The sequence below is a fragment of the Rhinatrema bivittatum genome, chromosome 7, assembly GCF_901001135.1.
Source record: "Rhinatrema bivittatum chromosome 7, aRhiBiv1.1, whole genome shotgun sequence".
In the NCBI taxonomy this organism is placed as follows: Eukaryota; Metazoa; Chordata; class Amphibia; order Gymnophiona; family Rhinatrematidae; genus Rhinatrema; species Rhinatrema bivittatum.
This window is the reverse complement of record NC_042621.1, coordinates 198529017-198556256: the sequence shown is the minus strand read 5'-3', so window position 1 is coordinate 198556256 and position 27240 is coordinate 198529017. Positions and strand designations below refer to the sequence as shown.

General features: G+C 43.1%; 1 protein-coding gene across 1 annotated transcript in view; it reads right to left on the bottom strand.

Moving 5' to 3' along the window:
* Positions 1–748: 748 nt before the first annotated feature.
* Positions 749–27240, bottom strand: part of RTKN2 (rhotekin 2) — a 197841-nt gene continuing 171349 nt past the window's right edge. The window contains exons 11-12 of the mRNA XM_029609740.1: positions 8100–8204; positions 749–1576 (exon numbers count right to left, since the gene is read on the bottom strand). Coding sequence (XP_029465600.1) covers positions 1020–1576; positions 8100–8204 — 662 coding nt within the window. The 3' untranslated portion in view covers positions 749–1019. The remainder of the gene's footprint in view (positions 1577–8099; positions 8205–27240) is intronic.

The window sequence follows — 27240 nt, the reverse complement described above, 5'->3', positions numbered from 1 at the left end:
TAGTTAATTTTGCTTGTCCCACAGAACACACTTTCTCCATGTAAATTGTTTTGAAAATTGTCCTAGTAAACTGGAAAGATATTCATATCACTGAAGTTGCTGATGATTCAAAAAGGTTTTCTCCAAAGACTCATTCAACAAGCTGCAAACTGGACTTGTAAGTTTCATTAAGAGAGTAAAAATCAAGGTACAATTGTACTTAATCAGAATAAATCGTCCAAAATGTAAACACAATTGAGGTTTATGTTGAAGTTATAATGCAACTATCATTAGCATTAAAAATGTTAAAATCCTAAGACAATGTTAGTACCGTAGGTGGACACCATTTACTTTCTCTAAAAACAGTGGAGGCAATTTTCATTAAGCTGGCTAGCTACAAGGTATGCAAGTTTCTTTTTGAAAATTATCTACATAAGAAAAAGGTGCTACCATACTGTGCACCTGCTATATCTGCAGGCCAGTTATGCACTGGGAAATATGCATGGATATTTGAAAATGTTTTCCTTAACATGCTTCCCTGTATGCCCCCTCCTTTTTTTAAATTTCTTCTTACTTTATCTTTATTTGCTCATTTTATTTCAGCCTCTGAAATTAGGGCAATTTTCTAACCATAAAATCTAGGCACCTAAATCTTTGGTTTGAAAATGGACATTTTAACCTGCTTATAAATTTAACACTTTACTTGCACAAACCAAACCAGAACATGCCTGGAAGCCCAAAGACTGCAACAAGAGAGGAAACAGACAGATTAAAACCTCCAAATTATTTCAATATTTATATAAGAATTCTCAAAGTCCTCTAAAACAATTTACAACAGCAAGGACATGAGAAGAATGAGATTAAAATAAGCCAAAACGGTTTCAGGCCACTATGTGCTAGAGGAGTACAGGATTTACTGATGCGCATAACATTTGTAATTAAACACACTGCTGTCCCATTCAAGTACACTAATGCCACCATACAAGTCAGACTGGTAAACAGCATTCGGATTGGTCACTGTTCTCATTATAAAAGGAAAATTAAACTTGAGAGCGAAAGCGGGATCCAGAATCCCGTTCTCTAATGGACTTCTGCCTTGGGAATGGCACTGGTAATGGGCTGTCTGGAGATTCATCAGTCTCTGCAGAAGAACCACCACCACCACCGGGGTCTTTGTTTTCAGTTAAGCTGCTTTTCCTGGGAAGCAGCAGCTTGCAAGGAGCCACCATGGGTTTCTGCAGGTGATGCATTATGGTTGATAATTTAGTATCAAAGGATGAAGCCTTTCTTGTGGTGCTGGGATTCTTCCACGTGTTTTCCTTTCCCGACTGGTCCATGCTCACCTTTGCTCTCACGCTGCACGGCGTTTTATCAGCAGGTGGGAGCGGGGCTCTCCTCTTCTTCCCCTTTACATCACTGAGATTCAGAGCAGGAGAACATACATTTTTCTGAACATGAATTTGATGGGCACCATCAAACAAAGCTGCCCAAGGTGCAGACTCTTCCGATTGATTAATCAGGAACTGGCCATTTGTTTCTTCTATTTTCTTATGTATGAGGTCAGTCAAGCTTTCCAGTTTCAGTGGGGAACCAATGCCTGCAATTATTTGAAGAAAATAAATTAAATTTGAAGCATTATTCTCTTGATAATCTTTTTCTAATGTGTGTTTTTTTTTTTTTTTTTTTTTTTTTTACAAGGTTTTTTACTTCCTGTAGCCAAAATTCTAGTTATATCTACACAAGAATCTATTGTAACTTTTTTTTTCTAATTAACACTTCCGAAAGGTTTTGAATTGACAGCACAGGAAACTGAACTCATTTGTCCATAGAAGAGCATATGGGCAGTGGCAATACAAGTTTCGCTGAACTGTCTCAATTTTGTTTTGAAAACACCATATATAAAGGTAAAATGGTAAATCAGATTCCATGGCAATTCAAACCTCAGCCTTCTGCTAAGATAATCAGCCAAGAAACTAACTAGTGCCAAATATATGAGACTATCACCTGTTCACTCTGGGAACCACCATATTTAATTTGGGTCATAAAGACGTATTGCATCCAGTGTTAGCCCCATGCACCTGGTACAATCCATCTGCCAATAAACTACAGGAAGCAGCCCAGGGCGGCAGACGAGTGAGCATGGAGTGGGGGGGGGGGGGGGGGAAGAGAAGAGGCGGCTGCAGAGAGGGAGACGAAGTAATGAGGAAGCAGCAGAAGAGGGCAAGGGATGGAGAGGGTGGCAGTGAGAAAGAGGAAAGGAGACTGGCAGCTGTGGAGGCTATAGGATGAACAGAACTATATAGATGCACCAAGAGAAAAATTGTTCCTTATTGGGTGATATTCACTGAAATAATTTTTCTTAAATTTGTCATGTCAAACTCATGGTGCATGTTATAGTTCAATAAATACAGTAGATTCAGATTATCAACACATTTCATACATGCTACCAAGTGGCTTTCAGGCGGCAATGACTTTTGATCACTACCAATTTAGATTGGGCTATCCAAAAAGGTAAAAATGACACTCTTGTTCAACACTGATCCATTCAATCCTTTTAAACGTTAGAAAAGTTCATACCAGTTTTTTCATCTGAAAATGTATAATTCCAAGTGAAGAGACAAGCTTGCAATTTAGTATGACCATATCTACTAAGAATTTATTTTGTGTTTTTATATAGTTTTGGATGTACTAATATGTTAAGTTCAAGCAGCAACATTAGTTATCTGAAACAGATGTTCTTTAAGGACAGAGGGTGAACAGCCACACATGCGTGACATCAGACAGAGCCAACTTTGTGCTTTATCCAAAGTTTGACCTATCACATATGTAGGAATCCCTCATTCAGGTTACTTTCAACAAAAAAAAAGAAAAAAAATACTAGAAATGAGTAAAAAAAAACCCAAAAAAAACAAACATTGTCATTGGATAAAACAACTTTCCTTCTTTTTACATTTCATTTTATTACAAAGCCAGCAATTTGAAATAATAAAATGGGCCCTAGGGGGGAATAAAGTTGTATTCTACACCTCAAACGAATCATAGAGAACAGACTCAACTAACCTACTGTCATGTCAGAAATCACTGTCCAAATGGTACAGGGATGTAAATATGTGGACTGAACTCCATTTCATAGCCTTGAAAACCTCCTCAATGGAGGCTGATCTAGATGAGGTGATGAGACAAGCATCTCGTACAGTCAGAAACTGCTGGAGAAGGGGAAAGCAGTGAACAGCCAGGGTGGCAGAGAACACTCTGGAGGGAGAGTCCTAGAAAAGGAAGACCAGGAATAGGGAGAAAGTGACCTGAAGAACAGGAGTTCTCTAGGAATGGAGTACAGAGAGGGGGCAGAGTCAGAGCAAGATGGGAGACTAACATTACAGCTGAATGGAGTTAACAGGCTGACTAGATGCACATGAAGGTGAAAGCACTAGCTAGGGAGCAAGGCTGGCCTAGGGAGCAGCAGCTCTGCTACATGGAATTCAGAAAGTGTTAAGCTTGATTCTATCTCTGGAAAGGGAGAGATGACCATTAGCAATCTGTAGCAGGGACTGCAGCGTGAGGTGGCATATTGTCTGGGTCTCGGTGTCTCCAAGAGGTAGGACATTAACTGGAGAAGATGCAGAAAACTCACTAAATGGTAGTTTGGCAAACTGACAAAGGAATATTGTGGATGAAAACTAATGGTTAGCTCTGCTCCAGATAGAAACTAACAGCTCTCTTGTAATCCAAATTGTGCAGGGCCTGTTCACCTCTATGAATAGGTGTCCTAGGGAACAATGCTGGCAGGATAACCAAGTAATATGAAATTCTGGCACAACCTTAGGCAGGAACTTGGGATGAGTGAGGAACACTACCCTGTTATGATATGTAACATAAGATGGATAAGTCTGAGACTGCCACCAAGAGTTTCTAGTCTCTCCAGTGACAATGATGGGTTCCGGAAGTCTTTCAGTGGCTCAATTTCACTGAAATTTTAAGGTCCATTGGGCTTGTTTTATATATAAATGTGAAAAGGAAGAGATTAACTACTGATGCCATACACAACCTCAATACTCCCTAGGTCATTTGCTGTCTCTTAATGACTCCCTTCACCTTGGATGCAACCTGCAATCCTGTTGATGGGGAGGAAAGCTTTCGCCTTGAATGTCTAGCAAACCCCCAAAGAATTTTGATTGGGGTGATTTTGCATAAAATATAACTCTTTGGTGCAAAGATTATACTATCAAATCCTTCAGCTGTCTGGGCACAGTACTTTGTATCCACCTTCTTAGCCACAGGAACCATTGAAAGTGGAGTCTCCCACATTTTCCAACATGAATCCTAGAGAAATTGATGAAGAGGCATTGCCACCAATTCGTTAGGGACATTTGAAGAGGCTTAGAAATGGTGCCTTGGGATCACCCTTAATCTCCAAGTTAAAAGGAATGGCAACAGCCAGCCACTCTCTTTACAAACACTGTGAAGGATAGGTCCTCAGGAAGGGACCTATTTGTCACCTGTTCAAGGAAGGAATCTTTGGAGAGGCCACTATAATATTCTTCTTCAGAATAAGATTCTTCACCCTATAAACGGGATCCCAGAGCTTTTTATCAGATTTAGACATTGAGATGTAGTGTGAGATGGCACCAACCCTTAAGCCATAACCTCAGTAGGCATATGAGATGGCTCCCTAGATATTGGGATAAACTGCTAAAGTGCTACTGGACAGCTAGAAAGACTTCCCTCTCCAAAGCTGAACAGCGTTGAACCAAATCGATGCCATTCATGTCCACAGCACCACTACTACTAGGCCTCAGGCCTCAAATACATAAGTGCTCCCAAGGCAATGTCACAATGTCGGTACTAAACACCTTAGAATCATTGGTACCACAGATGATGCCAAAGTGCTCAGTTCAGATAACTTGAACTTGCTTCAGGTGCTGACTGAGAGCCTTGAGGATTCTTCTATCCAGTTTGCTTTCAGCAGGAGAGGAAAGTTCAGTCTGGGTGGCCATAGGGGAAATATCAGTGAGTGTGGTAAGTATTCCTGGAGACTGTCGCTGCTGAGTCTCGGTTTGTGAGAATGGGCTGTATGCCCCTCGGAAAGGAATGGGCTGCATGCCCCTTGGAAAGGAATGAGCTGCTTGCCCCTTGGAAAGGATCACAGCAAAGTCTTCCTGCCCTCTGACTCTAGAACTAAAAGAAAATGCTGCCGAGGCTTTGACACCTTCACCTGATGATTGGCACAGACTTTCTTCAGGTCCGAATATGAATAATCCTATTTGGGCATCATGCGAGAAATGTGGGAGGGTTCCATGCTCCTGGGCTTATGATTTTACTTTGGCTCAAAAGATGAAGGGTGCGCCATCTATGCAAACCCTCCCAGAGGAGCTAAACATCTTGGCCTTTTTGAAAGTGGTTTCAACCACAACCATCCAATGAAGCAATTGCTGCTTCTCTTTCTCTCTCTTTTTTTTTTTTTTTTTTTAATATTCCAGTTTTTAAGAAGCTGAAGCTTACATTCAGATACTCTAAGTATTTCCCTATTCCCAGAGAGCTTAGGAGCTTTTCACTAAGCCAAGGTATTTTTCCCCCCAAGGGAAAAATACTGCGGGAGTCACAAAGTTGCAGTAGTGGGCTCTGCCGCTTTGTGATTCCCATAGTATTTTTTCTCACAGTTAAATACTATGGAGAAAAATACTACAACAGTATATGTTCCCTAAATACCACATGATGGCGGTTCCAGGACATCGCTTATGGGGGGGAGGGGGTCAATGGCCCCAAGTACACCCCTAGCCCACCTCCCCCAGCTGCCCCTGGAGGAAGCTGATTGTTTATAAAATCGCTTGGCGTGCACACAGTCCGGCCTCATGCGTATCCCTCTATTTTTGCACAGGCTTTTTAAAATTAGGGCTGTAGTGTTTTGGAGAAAAAATGCCTATATACATTTGAAAATTAAAAGTAGGCACATAATTCCAATCCCCACCCCGGCTCTAAAAGAATAGCAAATCTCACTGTGGGAAAAAGTATGCACACAAAGGCCCTTTGCATGTTATTTTAGGGTGGACAAATCACTGTTTTACCTGCAGAAATGGCTTTAAAAATTACCCTCCCTAAATATATAGCTAAAACATATCTTCAGCACTAACATAAAACATAAAACATTGCACATTGAATAAAAGAATCCAGAATTTCAAGTTGTAACAGGCAAATAATCTTTCAAAGCAATATAACTATAATGACAAATAATAATCAGGGCTCATTACAAACATTATATGTAGATATAAATAGCAAAGCCACTGCCACAGGCACTATGACTAACATTAAAAATTAATCTGAATATTTTGAAACTGCTGCATTAGTAGGCAGATTCTGTCATCAGAATATGAGTCATATCTCAAGCTATTTGGTGAGGTGACACTCTGTTGCATAGAGCCAACTATCCTCCTCTCCCTCCAGTCCAGTTGTGGTGATTCTTTGGAAGGCAAGAAGGAGTGAGCTTTTGCAGTCACGTGGTAAACTTTCCTCAAAATAAGAGTGCCCCAAGTTGCTGACATTGCTTTCAGATCAGCAAGATGAGTGTACTTCAAAGCATAATGAGACATTAATCAACGCACAATGTTAATTAGTCAGATGCTATTGTGGGGGGAAAACATATAAAAGTCTGCTAACAAAAAAAAATTCTAAAAATGGCTGCAGTACATATTTATATTCTGCTTTTTAGAGGGCTCACAATGTAAGTTTGTACCTGAGGCAACAGAGGGTAAAGTGACTTGCCCAAGGTCACAAGGAGCAGCAGTGGGATTTGAACCATGGTCTCCCTAGTTCAAAGCTTGCTGTTCTAACCACTAGGCTATTCCTTTACTCCTAGCATAGTGCTTCCTCCCTGGAAACCAGCTAAAAAACTGAAAGAAGCAAGTCTGTGCTGCAGATAAAGAGAAGGAAGAACCAAAGAGACTGCCTTTTGGTAGTCTCTAGTGGCATTACTGGTCTACTCCATCCCAGAATAGAGTACACTCTATGGTCTTGATTGGTGGAGATGTATAACTTATCTATCTGTATCAATTTGCTCAGCTTGTTTAAATACGATTTTAGTGATTGCTGTCAGCAGAAAGATATTAAGATTTATTAATGGATTTATAATTACAAATCTTTAACCCATTTCTAATTTGAAGTTTCTTTAATGCCCTATGGGGCACAGTGGCCCTATTTTTCCCTTTAAACCTGTGAAGGACCAGGCTAGATGCCTGGTCCACCTTAAATCCCCTAAAGAGAGAGCATTGTGGACAGGGCCCAGCAGGGGAGGAATAAGAGTTGGGGCCTAGGTGGGTTAAGTCAGAGCAGGCCCAGGTCTCCAGGAGGAAGGCAGCTCCTGTAGAATAATATTGTCCAAACACTGAGCTGTAACAAAGCTGTGAGTAATGAGCGTACACTGTTCTGAAGGGAAGGCGGTCTACTAATGTTTGTTTGCTATAATTACCCAAATAAAGGCAGAAGTGCTTTTAACAAGCTGGAGTCAGACTAAGTTTGTGCCTTCACACCTGAAGGGTCACCACTCAATCCCACACCCTAATTTTGAATTGTATACATTTTCTCTATTATTTTATGATCACACTTACTTTGGTCTCCTTCCTCTTTACTATTCATTAGCTTCCTTAACTGGAAGCTTTTTCTGTGTGCATATCTAGATCTATAAATATTTATTGGGATCAACAGATAGATACAGATATATAAGTAGAAGAGAATTATTACATTGTTAAAATGTATGCAAATCCATTAATTCTACAAACATTAGCAATTTAGATATTTATTATGCACTTAACATTCAATTATACCAGTCTTTTGGTTTATCATCTAGACTAATGTTTTTCATCCCTCTTTGAAGGCACACCTAGCCAGTCTGGTTTTCAGGATTTCCACAATGAATTTGCATGAGATAGATTTGCAACCTTGGATCTCCAAAGTATGCAAATCTCTCATATATTTTCATTGTGGATATCCTGAAAACTCGACTGTCTAAGTATGCCTCCAGGAGAGGGTTGGGAAACACTGATCTAGACTACTAGAAAGACTCAGTAGTTTAATGTCAACAGGACAAATCACATCCACAGAGACAATGTGTTCCACTGCACTGCACTTACTCATATCATGGTAAACTGAAGTCGCCTCCTTTGTTAAGAACAAAGGTGGTTTCCGTGGTGACATTTCAATTTTCATAAGTCCTTCAGCACAATGCTTCCACTGACCTGAGAAGGAAACCAAAAATTACAAATTAAATTTGTCCAATGCTCCTTAAAAGCTATGTACCAAAGGTAAAACTTTTCACACATTCAGAGCCACAAAACCAGATTTCACAGAGGCAGAGTGCTGCTGTGCCTCTTACACAGGGGGTAGGAAATGCTCCTGCCCACCTGAAAGAAAAGGCCAAGGCTCTATTTCCCATCCAGACACACACATGCTTACCCTTAGACACAGACACACACATATATACATTCTGTTGTTGTGCTCACTCAAGCGAGTTCTTCTGCTCCGGCATGCCACATTGTTATGTAAAGTTCTTGCTTAGTGCCAGCCCTTCCACAGCCTACATCTGCCCTCTGCTTGCCTCATTCCTCGCCTCCTCACACTCACTCTCCAGGAAACTCCCCATAGCCAGTGCACGCAGCTCACAAGATGCAATGGCAGAATACTTCACACGTGCACAACACAAACACTCTTAAATTCAGAATAAAGATAATAAGCATAAATAGAAATGTGCAGACAAAAACTGAAATAGAAACCGCCACAAGTCAGACCCTCTTATGTAGTGCAAAAATGAAAAACCAGATACAAAGAAATAAACCAGAAACAAAGAAATAAAAAAGATTTGAAATAAATCTCCACTCCTCATAAAATATCAAATAATAAAATCAGGACATATAAATCATACTAGTAAAATCAGACTAATAAAAAAATACTGACTAGAGCATCCAGTAATTAAAAATTTCCAAACACTAATAAAATATTTCAAATCAGCAGCACACATCAAGTAACATCCAATAATTACAACTGATATGGATTTAAAAACTCCTGCTCTCAAGAACTGGGATCTTTCGATTTTCAGTCACCTTGAGATTGTTGTGTGTAGGGTTGGGGGGGGGGGGGGGGAGCGCACATTTTCCCCTCACACATATTTAGATTTTTATATATTCTGCTTTCAGCATTTCAAAGTGTATACACACGCTCATTCTTGCATGTACTCTCACATGCTCACACACACAGATACAAACGCTCACTGACTTGCTTACATACTCATGGATTCTCTTGCATGCACGCACTTGCTCTCCCACACCATGCTCACGGACTCTCACACACATTGCTGGCACACCTGCTCACCAATTCTCCTTCTTTATAATTCACAAGTGGCTGCAGCCACTTGTGAATTATAATTTTAAAAAACTATTTTTACTTACATTGGTGGTCAGGTGGGATCCAGCTAGGGCCCCATGAGAACAGGTATCTGGGTGGGCTGGTAAGGCTCCAGGAGGAGCCAACTAACTTCCCACCCCATCCTCTCTCCCACCACTGCCCAACCCACCACTTTTCTCTTCTTTCTACCAATCAAGGCAGGAGGGAGATGAAATGCACCACTGGCCCTGGTTCCTCCCTTGTTGTTCACGCCCTCTCCTCCCTCCAGCTCTTTTCTTCTGTATTTTACTCCCTCCTCACCAATTTCACAAACCCAGTCTTTTGATCGCTCTCAACCTTTCATATCATTGGCATCATTTCTACTGCCTGTAACCCTCTCCCCAGTCTTCCAGGTCATTCACACTACTGCTCAAGCTCTTCTCCAACCTTCAGCCCCCTTCTCTGACCTCTCATTCGCCCATTTTACACATCCTATTTATATCCACCCAACCGCCAAGTTCTCACTGTGCTCCCCCCACCCAAGTATCTGTTCTGCCTCCCTCGAGTCCCTGCTTCCCTCCCCCCAAAATCCCAGAGCTCCCATTCTTCCTTTGCACTACCCCCCAAATCCCAAAGTCCATGTTTTCTCTCTGCTCCCCCCCCCCCCACCTCAAATTCCCAAATCCTTGTTGTCTACTGAGGTCCTTGAGTCCCATTCTCGCCCTGCTATCCCACCCAATCTCCCAGTCCCATTTTACCTCTGCTCTCCTCTCTTCCCCCACCCATCAAGTCTTTCTCCCCCAGCACCTGAGTGCTCTCTTCTTTCCCCCTTCTTCCTTATCAAGAAACTCCAAACCTATTTACTGCTCCTGCTGATCTCTTCCCCTCCTCTGATACCATGTTATCCATCCATCCAGGATGTTACTCCTGCCCAGCACTGATGAATGTTATTCTGTACAGCCACCAACTGGTCTTATCTGGTCCTCCTGCAGCACACGGTTTACACGTCTGATCCAGGCGGCACTCTGTATCTACGGAGCGCCTCGCGGTTCAAAGAGAAGATGTTTGAATTGCACGGCCACAGAAAGGATAGAAGACAATGTGATGCTGGCTGCAAGAGCTGCATTCATTCGGTTAAAGACACCAGTACTGGGCAGGAAAAGCAGTGGTACAAATAGGTAGATACACCGGGGATGAAGAAAGTGCAGAGGACTGGCAAGTAGATATGTTCTCTTTCTGGCTATATAGGCTGCCCCATACGTTTGTGGAGTGGAGGAGACCTTTCCCCCCCCCCCCAAAAAAAAAAAAATTCCACCCATGCTCTGCCCAGAGTTGGACAGGCCACGGACCCTGTGGCCCCACCTGGTTCCCATACCTATAGGTCTCTTATGCTGGTTTTTGCAAATTTTTCTCTGCTGCAGCTGAGTATGGGGGGAGGGGCCATCTGGCAATAGGAGGCGCAGAGTGGCGGTGAAGCAGCAGTTGGAGGTGTGCTGGCTGGCTGCCTCCCACCTGTACAAGTACAGCTAATGTGAGGGGAGGTGGCAGCACAAGTGTTTCCTGGCCGGCTCACTGAAATGCCTAGGTGCGCAAGAGTCCGGGACATCACCTTGGGTCATGTCTAGCGCTGAACTGCTTTGGAAGGGGGGTGGGGGAGCATGGAGGCGAGCAGGTCCTACACACAGCCATACTCTCCCCCCTTCTCAGCAGCTAGCTTTAGCTGTAAGTGTACAACTTTCACTTGTGAGCTGGCTGCTGAGAAAGGGAATGATCGCAGCATGCAGAGAGTAAATGAGACTGGTTTGCCTGCCATCAATCAGCGGTGATGAGGACTTCTCTGAGAGCCGCAGTTTGAACTGGAAAGAGTCGCATGAGGCTTGCAAGAAGCTGGTTGGCCACCTCTGATATATACATGTATTCCACTGAAAGATTTTAAAGCAAGAACATTCTGCTACTAAGAGCATTTGCATCAAGACCCAAGATCTTCCTAGAAGTGAACATGTTTTATTTATATGCCCATAAATTATAGCAAGCAGATGGTTCTAAATTTGCTGGACTACTCTTATTCAGTCCTGTTATTTAAAACTCCCATCTCACAGCATTCTGGGGTGGTTGGTAGTCTTATTTTTGTTTCTTTACAGAAAAACAAATTAGCATACTTTATTTACTTCTCTCAGATATTATGATAACTTTCTGATGCCTTGTTTGGGAAAAAAAAACAGAAGCAAACTTTAAACTATGCTCAAATATCTAAAGGGCTATAAGAGGGGGGGGGGGGGGGGGGGGGGAAACAAAAACTTGCCTAAAATGTAGGAGAAAAATGCCTGCAAAAGGCAAGCAGGTAGGATAAAAAACGGTTACAACAATCTCATAATCATCCTTTGACAAGACAGCCAGGAAAATAACTTGCAGGCAGCTGGTCTAACAGCATGTGCAAAGGTTTCTTCTAGAAAGCTCTGGAAATGGTTATCCAGTGATGCAGTTCACATGACCCAAGAGTTTGACCCATTATTGCTGCTTGTATTTGGAGAAAAGAACAAATGAAAAAATAGTAACAAGAGAGAAGTCATCTGAGTTTAAAAAAACTTTCAAATTCCCATAATGCAATGCAGATGTGACAACACCGTGCTAGAAGAGACATGTATGACTATCTGGAATGGAAAGAAAAAACTGCAAAGAACAACTGCTCTGGCACAATAAATGAGAAAGTTGAAAAAGGGTGGCTGAGACACCTAATTTAGTGTATACAATTCTATTTCCAAAATTAAAAAAATTCTACAGCATCTCTGGCATGTAAAATATACCCATACATTTCCACTTAACTGGTTTAAAAATTTAAAAAATCATTGCACCTGGAGAGGGAGTAAGGTTGCTTAACATTCTGTTTAAATGCAAATTCTCAACAGCAGCAGACTACCTTGACTAAAGATGGGCAAAGTGATCACAATCAATAGCAATCAAAGTCTACCTGTAATATGGGTTATTTGCCTGTAGACAGGGTTCATTGACTATCATAATATAAATTCATATAGACAGAAAATATCAGGAGCTGCTGTTTTCTTAACTTAGCAAGTTTATATTACTGTAAATGCAATTTAATAAACCTCACCTATAGGCAATACCTTCTCTACCTTGACTGGTCTACATTTTTCCCCAATATTAATAATTCAGGTTTTAAATCCTATTTTGCCTTAATTGTCCAACCTTTAGACACGTACACTAATATTCTCAGTTTAATTCATTAATGGAAGACAAAACAAATTTCTGTATCTTGTTAAATTGATCATGGTTGGTCTGAGTGCTGAGTGTGATTATATTACAGCTAAATCTGTCTGAAGTTAAGAGAGTTTAAACCAAAAAGTATTTCTTCTGCAGAAAATTTGTTTTTATTTAATAGTATTTTACCTGATTTTTTTTTTTTTTTAATGGAGACATGCCAGTAGCTATATTCAGTGGCAGCTGGCAAATTTTATAGATGCAAATTTGCAGCTACATAGAGGATATAGCTCTAGGTGCCTTTTGAAAAATAAATGGACCACAATGACAAGAAATATTGTAATATAGTAAAAGACTCCCCTCTATACTTCTGTCAGTATAAAAAGGAACAATATCCATCTAAGCTCTACAGCATTAGGAAAGGGGTCACATTATCATCAATCAGGAAGCCTTTTAGTAAAATGGTACTGAGCTGTACAACAGGATTTTTTTCTTACCTTTTCTATTAGTCCTCAATCAATCTGAACCACAGGGTACAATGTCACCTGCTAGTTTATCAGACCAACAATTATTTAAAAAACTTCAGCTACCATCATTCTTTAAGTCTCTCTTGACTTCTTTTTATTGGTAGACTCCAAAGGGCAACTACATCTAATGAGCCTTAAAAGAAAAAAAAGGTTCCATAGCCTTAGCAAACATGACTACACTAATATATGCTACATCTGCAGGGAACTTTGCAAGCAGAGAAATCTGTACTAGAGATGGCAGAGCTAGAGTCTGCCCTTTTTTCAATCCTTCTACATCACTGAAGCTACAGTGCGCCTTGTGAAAGCTTTGTCTTCTACATTTTTCACATTTGGCTGTCTAAAAAAAAAATACAAATCGAAATGTATTAAAGCAGAAGAGTGTTTCCCCTGATCTATGAAAGAACAATTCTAGAAATATTTCAAAAGTAATTAGAATAAAAACCAGTCTTGATTGCTTAAATCTTTACACCCTATATTATGGCAAACAAATGAGCTCTGGTTTAAAAAATTCTCATAACAAGGCCTCTAATAAGTTAAATGGAGCCTCTTGTGTCCATGCACAGTGACTGAGTTGATTTGAATACTCCTGGATGAAGACTCAAGCTGTATTATCTGATCCTTTCTAGTCTTGATGTGATCAGATGTGGGTTTGATAGGTGAATAAGCTATACAACGTTGATTCTCAATACTTCTGCAGAATCTGATACCCTTAATCATTCCATTTTGTTTGCCCAATTGACAGAGATTAGGATTTCGGAAACAGTATTTTAGTGATTTACATCATGTGTCTGTGAGTGCCGCAAGTGAACATTGCAATAGCTTCTTCTGAGTGACATAACAACTAGTGTTCCTACATGGGTCTATTTAACATCTATATGATGGCTTTTGTACAAACTTAGGTGTCAGTTTAGGTGCTAATTACAAACTACTGCATATGCTGATATTATTCAGGTTTTTTTGTTCTTAAACTGAACTCTAGAAATTCCCTTGCAGCAGACCAAAACTATTTGCTTATCATCTATCAGATCCTGGTTAACACACAATTGTTCAGCCCTCAATTTGGACAAAACTGAAATTATGATTTTGTGTTTCAAATTTATTTATTAAATTTTTGCAAAAGAAAATTACAGATAAGTAACGAAAAGATATGCAAAGATTGGTGTGCTCTTTGCAATGCCTGCCCTGTACAAACTGTATAACCCCCCTGTACAAATTGTATAACACCCCCCTTCCCCCCAGTGAAAACTCCCCCACCCTGCGCACATCTCTACATTATAATCATGGAGAATTAGGCTTCTGGCCTGAGGCGATAATGTCTGTAGATAAGCATCTCATACAAGCAAGAAAGTTCCTCTATGTTTCAGTAAAGTCTGCTTTTCCATATATTTCTCATTAAGACACATGATGTGAATCTGATTCTTCAATTGGGTCACAGTAGGAGAATTCTCCCCCAGTGAAGTTCCTTCTTGCTCTGAGTTCAATTGTCTTGAAATTCCAGTGTCACTGCAAGTCCAAAATCTGGGCATTGTTTTAGACACTGATTCATCGATTAAGCATTATTTACAGGCAACAGTAAATAAGGTTTTCTTTAAGCCACGCATGCTACGCAAGTTAAAGCCTTTCCTTCCGACTTCCAGTAAATATTGCATAAAATCACAAGATTTGCCATCCTGGATCAGGCCAAAGGAACATCAAGCCCAATATCCTGTTTTCTACAGTGGCCAAGTACCAGGCTACATTAACACCTTTCACTACATCCTCTGGCAATGAATTCCAGAGCTTAATTAAGCGTTAAGCAAAAAAAAAAAATAATTTTCTCCTATTTGTTTTAAATCTACTACTTAGTAACTTTATTGCATGTCCCCTAGTCTTTGTACTTTTTGAAAGAATAAACTGATTTGCGTTCACCCGTTTCCACGCCATTCATTTTATAGATCATCTCTCTTCTCAGCAGTCTTCTGCAAGAGAGCCCTAACCTCTTTAGCCTTTCCTCAGAGGGGAATTGTTCCATCTTTTATCATTTTGATCGCCCGTCTGTACCTTTTCAGGCACTTGTTCTCACCAGGATGAATTACTGTAATTCCCTGCTTTTTGGTTTTCCTGCCAATGCATCAAGGGCTTTGGAAATTGTTCTGAACTCTGCGGTTAGAGTTCTGACAGGTACTAGCACTTGCTATCATATAATGCTGGTTCTCCAATATTTACAATGGTTATCCATTGAGTGCATATCAAATAAAAAAAGCAAGTTAATTAACAAATGTTTGAACAATAACTTGGATTAATGCAATCCTGTGAGTTTATATCCCTTCCTTGAGCTCTGCTTTCTACTAACTGTGGTCTTTTGGAAATGCCATCACAGAGAGTGATTCGTTTGGCAGACACGAATGATCGAGCGTTTTCAGTTGTCTTCACCACTTCCACTGGGAGGAGTTCTACACATCCACCACCCTCTATGTAAAGAAATATTTCCTAAAACTACCCGAGTCTACCCCTGTTTCTTGTTCTTCAGCCTATTACCAATCCACCAATCTGTAACTTCCTGGATCACCCTTAGAGCCCTTTTTAAAACATGGGTGTTATGCTGGCCACCCTCCAATCCTCAGGAACTATAGCTGATTTGAATGAAAAGTTAAAAATTACTAGTAATAAGTCTGCAATTTCATTTTTCAGTTCTTCCAGAACTATGAAAGAGGACTATCCAGCAGAAGAGGACAGGAAGGCTCATCTGCAATTATTACCCAGCAGCCCCCAGGAGAGAATGCCAGAGGTCACTGCGTGCAATCCAGATTTCAGGTTCTACAATCTCAGCTTCCAGCAGCTCTGCATCCCTTGCAGCAGAAAAGGCCCAGAAGCGTGCACACGTACCTTAAAGTTCCACACTAAGTTTACTACAGATTTATTAAAGGAGGAAATTAATTCAAAATTAAGATGGAGATAGTAGTCCAGCAGCGAGGGGGAGGCTTTCCAGCCTTTTGCACTGTGTGCCAGATGTATGACTATCTCCCAGCTGGAGAGAGGTTGTATGTGTGCACTAGGTGCAAAGAATTCCTACTCCTCAGAGAACAAGTCTGATCACTGGAGGCTAGAGTTGCACACCTGGAGGAGCTAAAGGAGTCAGATTTATTTAGAGACGACTTTTAGAGACACAGTAGAGAAGTCCCTCCTCCAATCTGGCAGCCCTTGTGCTGCCTTTGAGAAGAAAGGTCACCTGGAAGAACATCACCTTGGTGAGGCAGGAAGAAATCCTGTAGCTAGGACTTGCATGCAAGCTGATGTAGTAGCCTCTCGCACCAAGCATATTATTCCAGTGGAACGTGCCCAGGAAGGAAAGATTAGGATGGCCGTTGGACTGCGTGATTCAATTATTAGGAAGATAGCTGGATAGCTGATGGATGTGAAGATTGCTTGATAACTTGCCTGCTGCCGCGAAGGTGGTGGACCTCATGCATCATATACATAAAATTTTAGATAGTGCAGAGGAGAAGCTGGCTGTCTTGATACATGTGAGTACCAATGACAAAGGAAAGTGCAGGAGAGAGGTTCTGGAAGCCAAATTTAGGAATTTAAGTAGAAAGTTGAAATCCAGAATTTACAGAGTTGCATTCTCATAAATGCTCCCTGTTCCACATGCAGGACCCCAGAGACAGGCAGAGCACCAGAGTCTCATTACATGGATGAGTCGATGGTGCAAGAAAGATGGTTTTAGGTTTGTTAGGAACTGAGCATCATTTTGGGGAAAGGGCGGTCTGTTCCAAAGGATGGGCTCCATCTTAACCAGAGTGGAGCCAGGCTGCTGGCACTAACCTTTAAAAAGGAGAAAGTGCAGCTTTTAAACTAGATGATGGGGGAAAGCAGATAGTCACTCAAATGCGCATGGTTCGGAATGATGCATCTTTGAGGGATACTAAGGGAACAGGAAATTTAGGGCATTCCAGTAGAGAGGTTGCAATAAATGCTAAAATGGACCAGGTACCTTTAAGTAAAGATCAGACAGAGCAGAAAGTTGTTAAAACAAACAAAAAGCATACTTTGAAATATTTGTAAACAAATGCTAGAAGTCTTAAAAATAAGATGGGAGACTCAGTGCGTACAGCACTGGATGAAAAGGTTGATATAATTGGCATCTGAGACCTGGTAGGAGGAGGATAACCAATGAGACAGATAAAGAAGTCTTGCTTACTTATAACTTATATCCTAGGACAGCAGGATGTTAGTCCTCACACGAGTGACATCATCGGATAAAGCCTGGCATGGAAAACTTATGAGCATGCCCAGTATGCCACTATCCACATGGGGGTCCCTGTTCAGTCTCATAACACAGAATTATGAAAAAATAAAATAAACATAATGAAACCCAACTCCATGGGGGTGGCAGTTAGGTTTCGTGAGGACTAACAGCCTGCTGTCCTAAGAGAACACCTGTTACAGGTAAGCAACTCTGTTTTCTCTTAGGACAAGTAGGATGGTAGTCCTCACACATGGCAGAATCCCTAGCTACAGGCTGTCCCAGAATTCAAAAAGACCAACAGACACTTAACCACGTGCCAATGGGCACAACAACAGTGGTACTGTTGGTAACAGAGGAAGACAGCCTGAACCTGAAAAAAGGGCTGTAGGTAGGAAAAGTTGGGTTTTACAGCTGAAAGATATTCTGGAGGACAGACTGGACGAAGCTGTTATCGCATCGGCCATCCCTGTCCAGATAGTAGTGAGAGGCGAAAGTATGGTGAGAACTCCATGTTGCAGCCTTGCAGATCTCATCCACAGGGACCGTTCTCAAGTGGGCCACTGAAGTTGCCATGGCTTTAACAGAATGAGTCTTGACATGGCCCCCAAGATGCAGTTCCACCTGAGTATAGCAGAAGGAGATACAATCTATCAGCTGGTTGGGCTGGGTCTGCTTAGCAACTGCAACTCCTAATCTATTCTTGTCTAGAGATGAAGAGTTGCATAGACTGCCTATGGCTTGCCATTTGCCCCAAGCAGAAGGCTAAGGTTCTCTTGCAATCCAGACCGAGCATAGCCCAGTTGCAAATGAGGCCTGGGAAAAAAAGGTGGGTAGGATAATTGACTGGTTAAGATGGAAATCTGTCACCACCTTAGGCAGGAACTTAGACTGCACAGAAACATCCTATCATGGAAGAACTTCATGTAGAATGGATATATCATCAATGCTTGAAGCTCACTGACTGCGTGCTGATGTGACAGTGACCAAAAATATGACCTTCCAGGTCAGATACTTGAGGTCACAAGAACGCAGCGGCTCGAAAGGAGCTTTCATGAGCTGAGCCAACACCATATTAAGATCCCAGGACACCGCAGGAGGATTCAACTGAAGCAGGCCACACAAAGTGACATACAATGGGTTGCACAGAGATGGGAAAACCATCCATACTCTAGTGGTAGGCACCAATCTTACTCAGGTGCACCCTAAGGAGCTGGTCTTTAAGCCAGCATCCGAAAGATGCAAGAGGTAATCAAGTAGCTTTGGTGTAGTGTAGTAGAACGGATCCAGGCCCCAGTAATGCTCACACCAGACGGAAAACCTCTTCCACTTCAGGCCATAAGACTTCCTAGTGGAAGCCACCAGGACTTGAGACATAGAGAGGTTGAGGGAGTTGCAGAATCAACCTCTCAACCTCCAGGCCATCAGGGACAAGGCCCGGAGGTTGGGATGGCGCAGCCTCTCCTGATCCTGCATGATGAGGTCTGGGGAAGTCCCCAGACTGATTGGTTCCCCACAGGGAGAGATCCCACAAGATCAGGAACCAGATCTACCTCGGCCAATGAGGGGCTATGAGGATCCTAGTTCCCTTGTCCTGTCGGAGCTTCAGAAGAGTCTTCATCACCAGGGAAGCAGAGGATATGCGTACAGAAGGCCCTTGCCTCAATGGCAAGCAAAGGCATCTAAGGCTGGTTTACTGTCCCCCTTGGACAGACAGCAGAACTGATCCACCTTCCTATTGCAGGGGGATGCGAACAGATCCACATCCGGGGTCCCCCAGAAGTGGAATATCTCATCGGCCACTTCTTGTTTCAGGGATCACTCATGGGTTCAGAAGGCTCGACTCAGCCTGTCTGCCTCCACATTCTCCATCCTGGCCAGTTACATGGCTTAAAGCACCATACCCTATGACAAAGCCCAAGACCAGATCTGGACAGCTTCTTGGCACAGGAGGAACAAGCTCGTACCTCCCTATTTGTTGACGTACTACATTGCCACCTGACTGTTAGTCTGGATCAGAACCACCCTGTTGATCAGCCCATCCCTGAATGCTCAGAGTGCATACCAGATCGCGTGGAGCTCCAGGAAGTTGAGGAAGTTGATCTGACACTGTGCTTCCTGGGCAGACCACAAGCCCTGGGTGCAGAGCCCCTACACATGGGTGCCCCACCCTAGACTGGATGGATCCATAGTGAAGACAATCTGGGCAGAAAGACTTGAAAAGGCACCCACTGCTCCAAGTTGGTCAGACTCTCCCACCAAGAGAGTCCCAGAAAGACGGAATAACCCACATGTGGATGTGGATGTGGAGGTCCTAAGCGGCCTGCCGCCACTGGGACCGCAAGGTCCATTGAGCTCTGTGCATATGCAAGCGAGCTAAGGGAGTAACATGGCCAGTCATGGCCATGTGTCCCAAGAGTTGCAACATGCAGCGTGCCAAAGCTTGCTGGCTCTGGTGGACCACTTCCGCAATGGACATCAACGTGTGAACATACGCTTGGCCCTGAGCAGCGTCTAACCTGGTGCCAATGAAGTCCAATTGAGGCAATGAGTCGAAATGAGACTTCGGGTAGTTGATAATAAACCCCAGGGACTCTAACACCGGAACAGTCAAGCACAGAGACCGTATCGCTCCCTCCTGGGTGGGGCTCTTGACGATCCAATTGTCCAGGTAAGGAACACATGCACCCCCAACCTGCGGAGGTACACACCTACCAAGGTCAAGCACTTGGTGAAGACACGTGGGGGTCAAGGCCAGGCCGAACGGCAACACCCTGTACTGAAAATGCTGCTTGCTGACCACAAAGCTCAGATACTTCCTGTCAGCATGGAAGATCTCAATATGGGTGGAGGCATCTTTTAGATTGAGGGAGCAAAGCCAATCTCCTCTTTGTAGGAGGGGAAATCAGGGTGCCCAGAGAAACTACCTTGAACTTTTCTCTTTTTAGAAACTTGCTTAAGGCTCTCAAGTCTAGAATAGGATGGAATCAGGAAATATCGGCAGTAGAACACCCATCCCTGCTGGCTCAGCAGAACGGACTCGACAGCCCTGGCCATTGGCGACAAACTCAGTCAACAGTATTCCCTGATGCGAGGACTGACCCTAAGAGGGGCACGGGGGAGAGTCCCGAGGGACACTCAAAGTTTAGCTAGTATCCTCGACGCACAATGGACAGAAACCACTGGTCCGATTTAACAGCGGGCCAACAGTCCAGAAAGAACTATAGTCAGCCCCCAACCGGAGGGTCCTGCATCAATGCTTCGGGCAGTAGTCTTATGCTTCCTCGCAGCCAGACAAAACCCCGTAAAGGAACTGGTCTGGGGCACCGGCTGAGGGTCCACTGGTGTCTAGAGCATCCCCTTGAGCCTACCCGCTAGGCCCAGGTGCGAGAAGTAGGAGAATAGTATTTCCTCTGGCTGTAAGACTTCCTGGGTCCCTGATGTGAGGACTTCCTGGCCGAAGATGGCGGGTCCAACTTACTGGCCGAGAGGTGCTTCAGGGTCTCATGATGATCCTTCAACTGAGTTACAGCATCCCTCACCTTATCATCAAAAAAGTTGTTCACCAGTACAAAGCAGGTCTGTAAGCCTCTCCTGCACCTCTGGGCAGAGGTCTAAGCCAGGTCATCCAGCGAGCACCAATTCCTGCGGCCGCCACCCTTGCCGCCATCTCAAAAACATCATAAATGGAACGCAGCTTATGCTTGCAGCATTCCAGCCCTGCTGGTTGACCACTGAAAAGGTGTCCTGCTGCTGCTGAGGCAGGCGCTTGGTCAGCTCCTGGATCTGCTTCCAGAGGTTCCAAGAATACTGTGTCATATAAAGCTGATAGGAGGCGATCCGGGCAATCAACATGGCACCCTGAAACACCTTCCTATCTAACGCATCTAATTCCCTGTGCTCCTGTTCTGGAAGGGCAGAGGACTCCACCACAACAGACTGGTGAGGGAGCTGACGCCTCTCAAACCCCATAGCCTGATGGATCAAATACATGGCATCAGCCTTCCTGTTCATCGGAGGCAGGGAGATCTCAAATCTTAAGGTGCAACTCCTTGAAAATCTCATGGACAGGAACTGCCACCACCTCCTTTGGTGCATCTAGAAACTAGAGAATCTCTAGCATCTTGTATCTGGCATCCTCCTCCGTAAGAAATTGGAAAAGAATGGCTTCAGTAATGGCCCGCACAAAACCAGCATCACTCATCTAGAGATGGGTCCGAGGAAAGGTCACTGGAGTCATTGGAAGAAGACTCTGAGGCATCTTCCCCCCCCCCCCCCCCACAGGTCACAAGGGGTGCAATCATCGCTAAAATCCCCCAGAGACGCCCATGAAGGAGGCCTTCCCAGGCCCAATGGCTTGGGCACCAAGGGCACCGAAGGACCCATAGCCAGACTGGGTAACACTAGCCGTGGAACAGAGGGCCTCGATGGCCTTTCCAGCTTCAAAGGCCCCTCCTCCTCAGAGGACCCCAGAATGGGGATGGCATTGGGAGGAGGCAGCACAGGCGGATCGACAGCACCCTGGGCACTAGCTTCGGCTGCATGGCGAGAATGCAGAGGCACTCTAGCAGCAGTGCCAACATCGAAGGGATAGGATCTGGCACGGGTGGGGCTGGCAGCTCGATGCCCTGCAGGGCTTGAACAATCGCCAACTATACCCTGCGTTCAAGCTCCTCCTTGAAGGCCGCCAAGGAAGGAGGCATAACCAAATCCCCCTTGGGTCCCTGAGGGGAATCAGCATCTGGCAGCAGAATCGGTGGGGGAACACCTCGGACCCCCAGCCTCAATGGAGGGCGATACCTCCTCTCCTCAGGGTCTCTTCGAGGGCATTACAGCAGACGCCTGTGCCAACCTGAGCCCGGCGGCAATGCTTCTGGGATTTCCCATGGTGCTCAGCCCGGTCTTTCCTTGGTGCAGAGGATGAAGGAGATGATCCCGAAGTCCTCAAATGAGAGGAAGCTGATCTCTGGCACCCCTTTCCATTGGAGGCGGTGTGGACACCAAGGGATTAGTGTTCATCGGCTCTCCGTGTCCCTTCAGCGACTATGCCCCCGAGGCCGCTGTAGAGGGTTTGGACTTCCTGGACCCGAACAACTTCTCCATCTTGTCCAGGTGGGCGCACCGGCAGTTAGGGGTCATCTAGCCACAAAAGCGACAGCCCCAGACGTCGTGCGATGCTCCCAGGCAAAGGATACAATCTAGTGTGGATCCGTGAGGGACATAGTCCAAGGGCATTGGGGGCATTGATGAAAACCAGACGCCATGAAGAAAAGAAGGCCGGTGAGCGGTCGACGACCGGCAGACACTGGAGGAATGGAGAGGGACCCAGCGCAGGAAAAAACGTTTTCAGGGGGGGGGGGGGGGGGGGGGAGAGTATGAGCTCCACAACTGCGATGCAGAAGAGACTTAAGAGAGACCGTGTGTGGACAGTGGCATGCTGGGTGCCACTGTCAGCGTGCCAGTCAAAGTTTCTAGAAACTGACAAATTTTCCGTGTCTGGCTCCATCCGATGTCACCCATGTGTGAGGACTACCATCCTGGTTGTCCTGGGAGAAATTATAATGACAGGAAGTATCAAATTGATGGAGGGGTGGCACCACATATTAAAGAGGGTATAGAGTCAAACAAGATAAAAGTTTTGCAGGAAACAAAATACAATGTTCAATATTTATGGACAGAAATTCCAGGTGAAAAAGGGACGAAAAAAATCAGTGGGGTGTATGTACTACCATCCACCTGGTCAGAATGAAGAAACAGACAATGAAATGTTAAATGAAATTAGGGAAGCAAAGAAAATCAACAGCATAGTAATAATGGGCTATTACCCCAGTATTGATTGGCTGAATGTCACTTCAGGACATGATAGAGAAGTAAAGTTCCTAGATGAAATAAATAACTGCTTTATGGAGCAGCTGGAACAAGAGCCAACAAAGGGGAAACAATTTTCGACTTAGTCCTTAGTGGAACACAGGGTTTTGTATGAGAGGTAACAGAGTTGAAGCCACTTAGCAACAGTGATCGCATGATCAAATTTGACTTAACTGGAGGGAGGACACTAAAATCTACTGCAACATAATTTAACTTTCAGAATGGCGGTTAAGATAAAATGAGGAAAATGGTTAGAAAAAAAATCCAAAAAGTTAAGAATTTACATCAGGCATAGACTTTGTTAAAAAATACCATCTTGAAAGACTCGACCAGATGTATTCTACACATTAGAAAAGGTGGCAGGAAGGCTAAACAACTACTGGCATGGTTAAAAAGTGAGGTGAGAGAGGCTATATTAGCTAATAGAACATCTTTCAAGAAATGGAAAAGGGATCCAAATGAAGAAAACAGGAAACAGCATAAACACTGGCAAGTTAGATGCAAAGCATTGATAAGGATTGCAAAGAGAGAATTTGAAAAGAAGCTTGCTGTGAAGGTAAAAACTTGTAATAAAAACATTTTCAGGTACATTTGAAGAAAAAAAAAAGCCTTTGAGGCAGTCAGTTGGATCATTACATGATCAAGGGGTAAAAGGGGCACCTATGGATGACCCAGCATTAGCAGAAAGACAATTAATTCTTTGCTTCGGTCTTCACTGAGGAAGATTTAAGAGATACCCATGCCAGAAATGATATTCACAGGTGATGATTCAGCCGAACTGATACATATCTCAGTGTATCTACAAGATGAAATAAGGTAAATTGACAAACTAAAGAGAAGCAAGTCACCTGGGCCATACGGTATATATCCCAGAGTGCTGAAAGAAGAGAATAATGAAATTGCGGACCTGCTATTAGTAATTTGCAAACTATCATTAAAATAGTCTATGGTACTTGAAGAATGGAGGGTTGCAAATAACGCCAATTTTTAAAAAGGGATCAAGGGTGATCCAGGAAGCTACAGACTAGTGAGTCTGACATCTGTGCCAGGCAAAATAGTAGAAACTATCATAAAGAATAAAATTATTGAACATATACATAGGCAGAGTTTAATGGGAAAAGTCAGAGATTTAGCCAAGGCAAGTCTTGCTTCATCAATTAGCTACAATTTTTTAGGGTATAAACAAACATAAGGATAAAGGTGAACCAGTTGATATAGTGTATCTGGATTTCCAGAAAGCATCTGACAAAATCCCTCATGAGAGATTTATTAGGAAATTAAAAAGTCATGGGATCAGGGGTAGTGTCCTATTGTGGATTGGGAACTGGTTAAAAGAAAACAGAGAGTAGAGCTAAATGGTAAATTTTCCCAATGGAAAAAGGTGAATAGTGGAGTACCCCAGGGATCTGTTCTGGGACCTCTGCTTTAACATATTTATTAATAATCTGGAAAGAAACGAGTGAGGTGATCACATTTGCTGATGCAAAATTATTCAAAGTTGTTAAATCACAAAAGGATTAAGAGAAACTGCAAGACCACCTTGAAAAACTGGGTATGCAAGTGGCAAATGAAATTTAATGAGGATAACTGCAAAGAGATGCACCTAGGTTAAAGTAACCTAAATTATAGCTAAACAATGCAAGGTTTCACGTTAGGAGTCACCATTCAGGAAAAGGATTCAGGCATCTTCTATAACACATTGAAATCTTCATTTCAGTTGACAGCAGCTGCAGTCAAGAAAGCAAATAGAATGCTAGGCATTAGGAAAGGAATGGAGAATAAAAAGAATATCATAATACCACTCCATGGTACGACCACCACTTGAGTATTGTGGGCAGTCCTAGTTTCTTCATCTCAAAAAAGATATAATAGAACCAGAAAAGGTACAGAGAAGGGCAACCAAAATGATAAAAGGGATGGAATGGCTCCCCTATGAGGAAAAGATAAACAGGTTAGGGCTCTCCACCTTGGAGAAGACATGGCTGAGAGGAAATATAAAAGAGGTCTATAAAATCATGAGTGGTGTAGAACAGTTAAAAAGAGAACAGTATTAACTTTTTTATAGTACTAGGATGATGGGACATGCCATAAAGCTAACAGGTAGCACTTTTGAAAAATCACAGAAAGTATTTTTTCACTTAGCACACAAACTGTGGAATTCGTTGCCAGAGGATATGGTGAAAGCAGGTAGTGTAGCTGGGTTTAAAAAGGGTTTAATCAAGTTCCTGGAGGAAAAAAAAACAAAATTATTAGCCATGTAGACTTGGGAAAGCCACTGCTTATCCTGGTTATAAGCAAGGAGGATTTGGGATCCTATCAGGTACATACAACTTAGGATTGGCCACTGTCAAGAGTCAGGATGCTAGGCTCGATGGACTTTTGGTCTGTCCCAATATAGCATTTCTTATGTTCTTATGCTGGGAAAGGCCCTGTGTTTGGGCAACTAAATAGCCGAGAGCTGCATGGTGAAGCTGACCTCTGAACTGGAATGCTAGAGAAGTAACTTTGCATGATCAGATCTGTGAAAAAAACATACACAGTGAATAATGGACTGTTTGATTTATAATTAGTACTGAAGTTAGTCTATGTCCTGTAAATAAAAACCCTTGCATTCAAGTATAAAGGAGAACTTATGTCCAGAGAGCCCTAATCTGACGGATGGTCAAATTGATATTTTCCAGGTGAGAAATTTCAAGTCCATCAACTTGAGAGGTTTGGCAGGAGGAAGTTTCATGAATAAAGCTAAAACTACACTGAGGTCCCACAACACTGGAAATTTACCGATTGGAGGTCTGGAATGTTGCAGTCCTTTCATGAGCTTGGATGCCAAACAATGGAGAGAAATAGGAATTTCTTCCCTGTGCTGGTGAGTCACTACAATGAAGCTAAGATTATTTTTGACTGAAGAGGTGTTGAGTTCTAAGGTTGAGAGGAGGAAAAGATGCAAAGCAAGTCCCTCAGGCTACAGGAGAAGGGATCCAGACAGTTGGCCCAATACCAAGTCAAGAACCTCTTCCATTTGAAATTACAAGATCTTCTGGTTGAATGCTTTCTAGCCAAAACCAGTATGTACTTAAAACGCCTTAGAAAGGGTTAAGGAGGAGACTGTGAGGTCAACATCCATGCCAAGAGCGCCAACGATGGCAGGTTCGCGTGATAGGGTCTGTCATCCTCCTGAGTTTTGAGCATCAGTTATCCCCAATGGAAGCAGAGACTGACGTGACAGAAGAACGATATACAAATACCACACTTGTGGAGGCCAGAATGGTGCTATTAGGATTATCCACGTCTTGTCCCAAAGGGCCTTCTGGACAGTTTTGGCAATTAAAGGAATTGATGGTAATGCATAGAGTAGACTGACGTTCCAGCGTAGTGAAAATATGTCTGAAGCTAATCTGCTTGGCTGCATGAAGCAGAACTTCTCAATCTTCCTATTGAATTCTGAGGCTGACAAAATCAATCGCTAGCTTTCTCCATGACTGAACAAGTCTTCTACTATTTTTTGGTTCAAGGACCCACTAGTGCTGTAGCATCATTCTGCTGAGGCAGGCTACAAATGTATTCTGGATTCCCAGAAGGTAGATAGCCTGGAGATGGGCATTATGATGTCCTGCCCATGTCAAGATTCAGATGCCCTTCTGGCAAACATCTTAAGAGCCTTAGCTCCCTAATTGCTTATATAAAACATGGCCACTTGATTGTCTGTCTGGATTAAGATTCCTTTTCCTGAGAAGAAGCCTATAGAGCACAGCAAATGGCTTGCAGTTCCAGGTGGTTGATTTGTAGATGTCTTTCTACTGAAGATGTGATGGATCCCAGTTGCACCAATATAAGCCTCCCACTCCCATCCCTTGGTGGAAACATCAATAAAGAGTGTCACTTGATGTAGACACACACATAGGAAGAGACCCATCTTTGGAATTTCCAGCTTCCTCCACCAGTCAAGGGATGCTCTTATCCTGGAGGTCATGGATATTTGATGGGATAAATGGTTAATAGATCAGATGCCATTGGCTTCAGAGACGCCAATGAAAGCCATGCAAGTGCATTTGAGTCAAG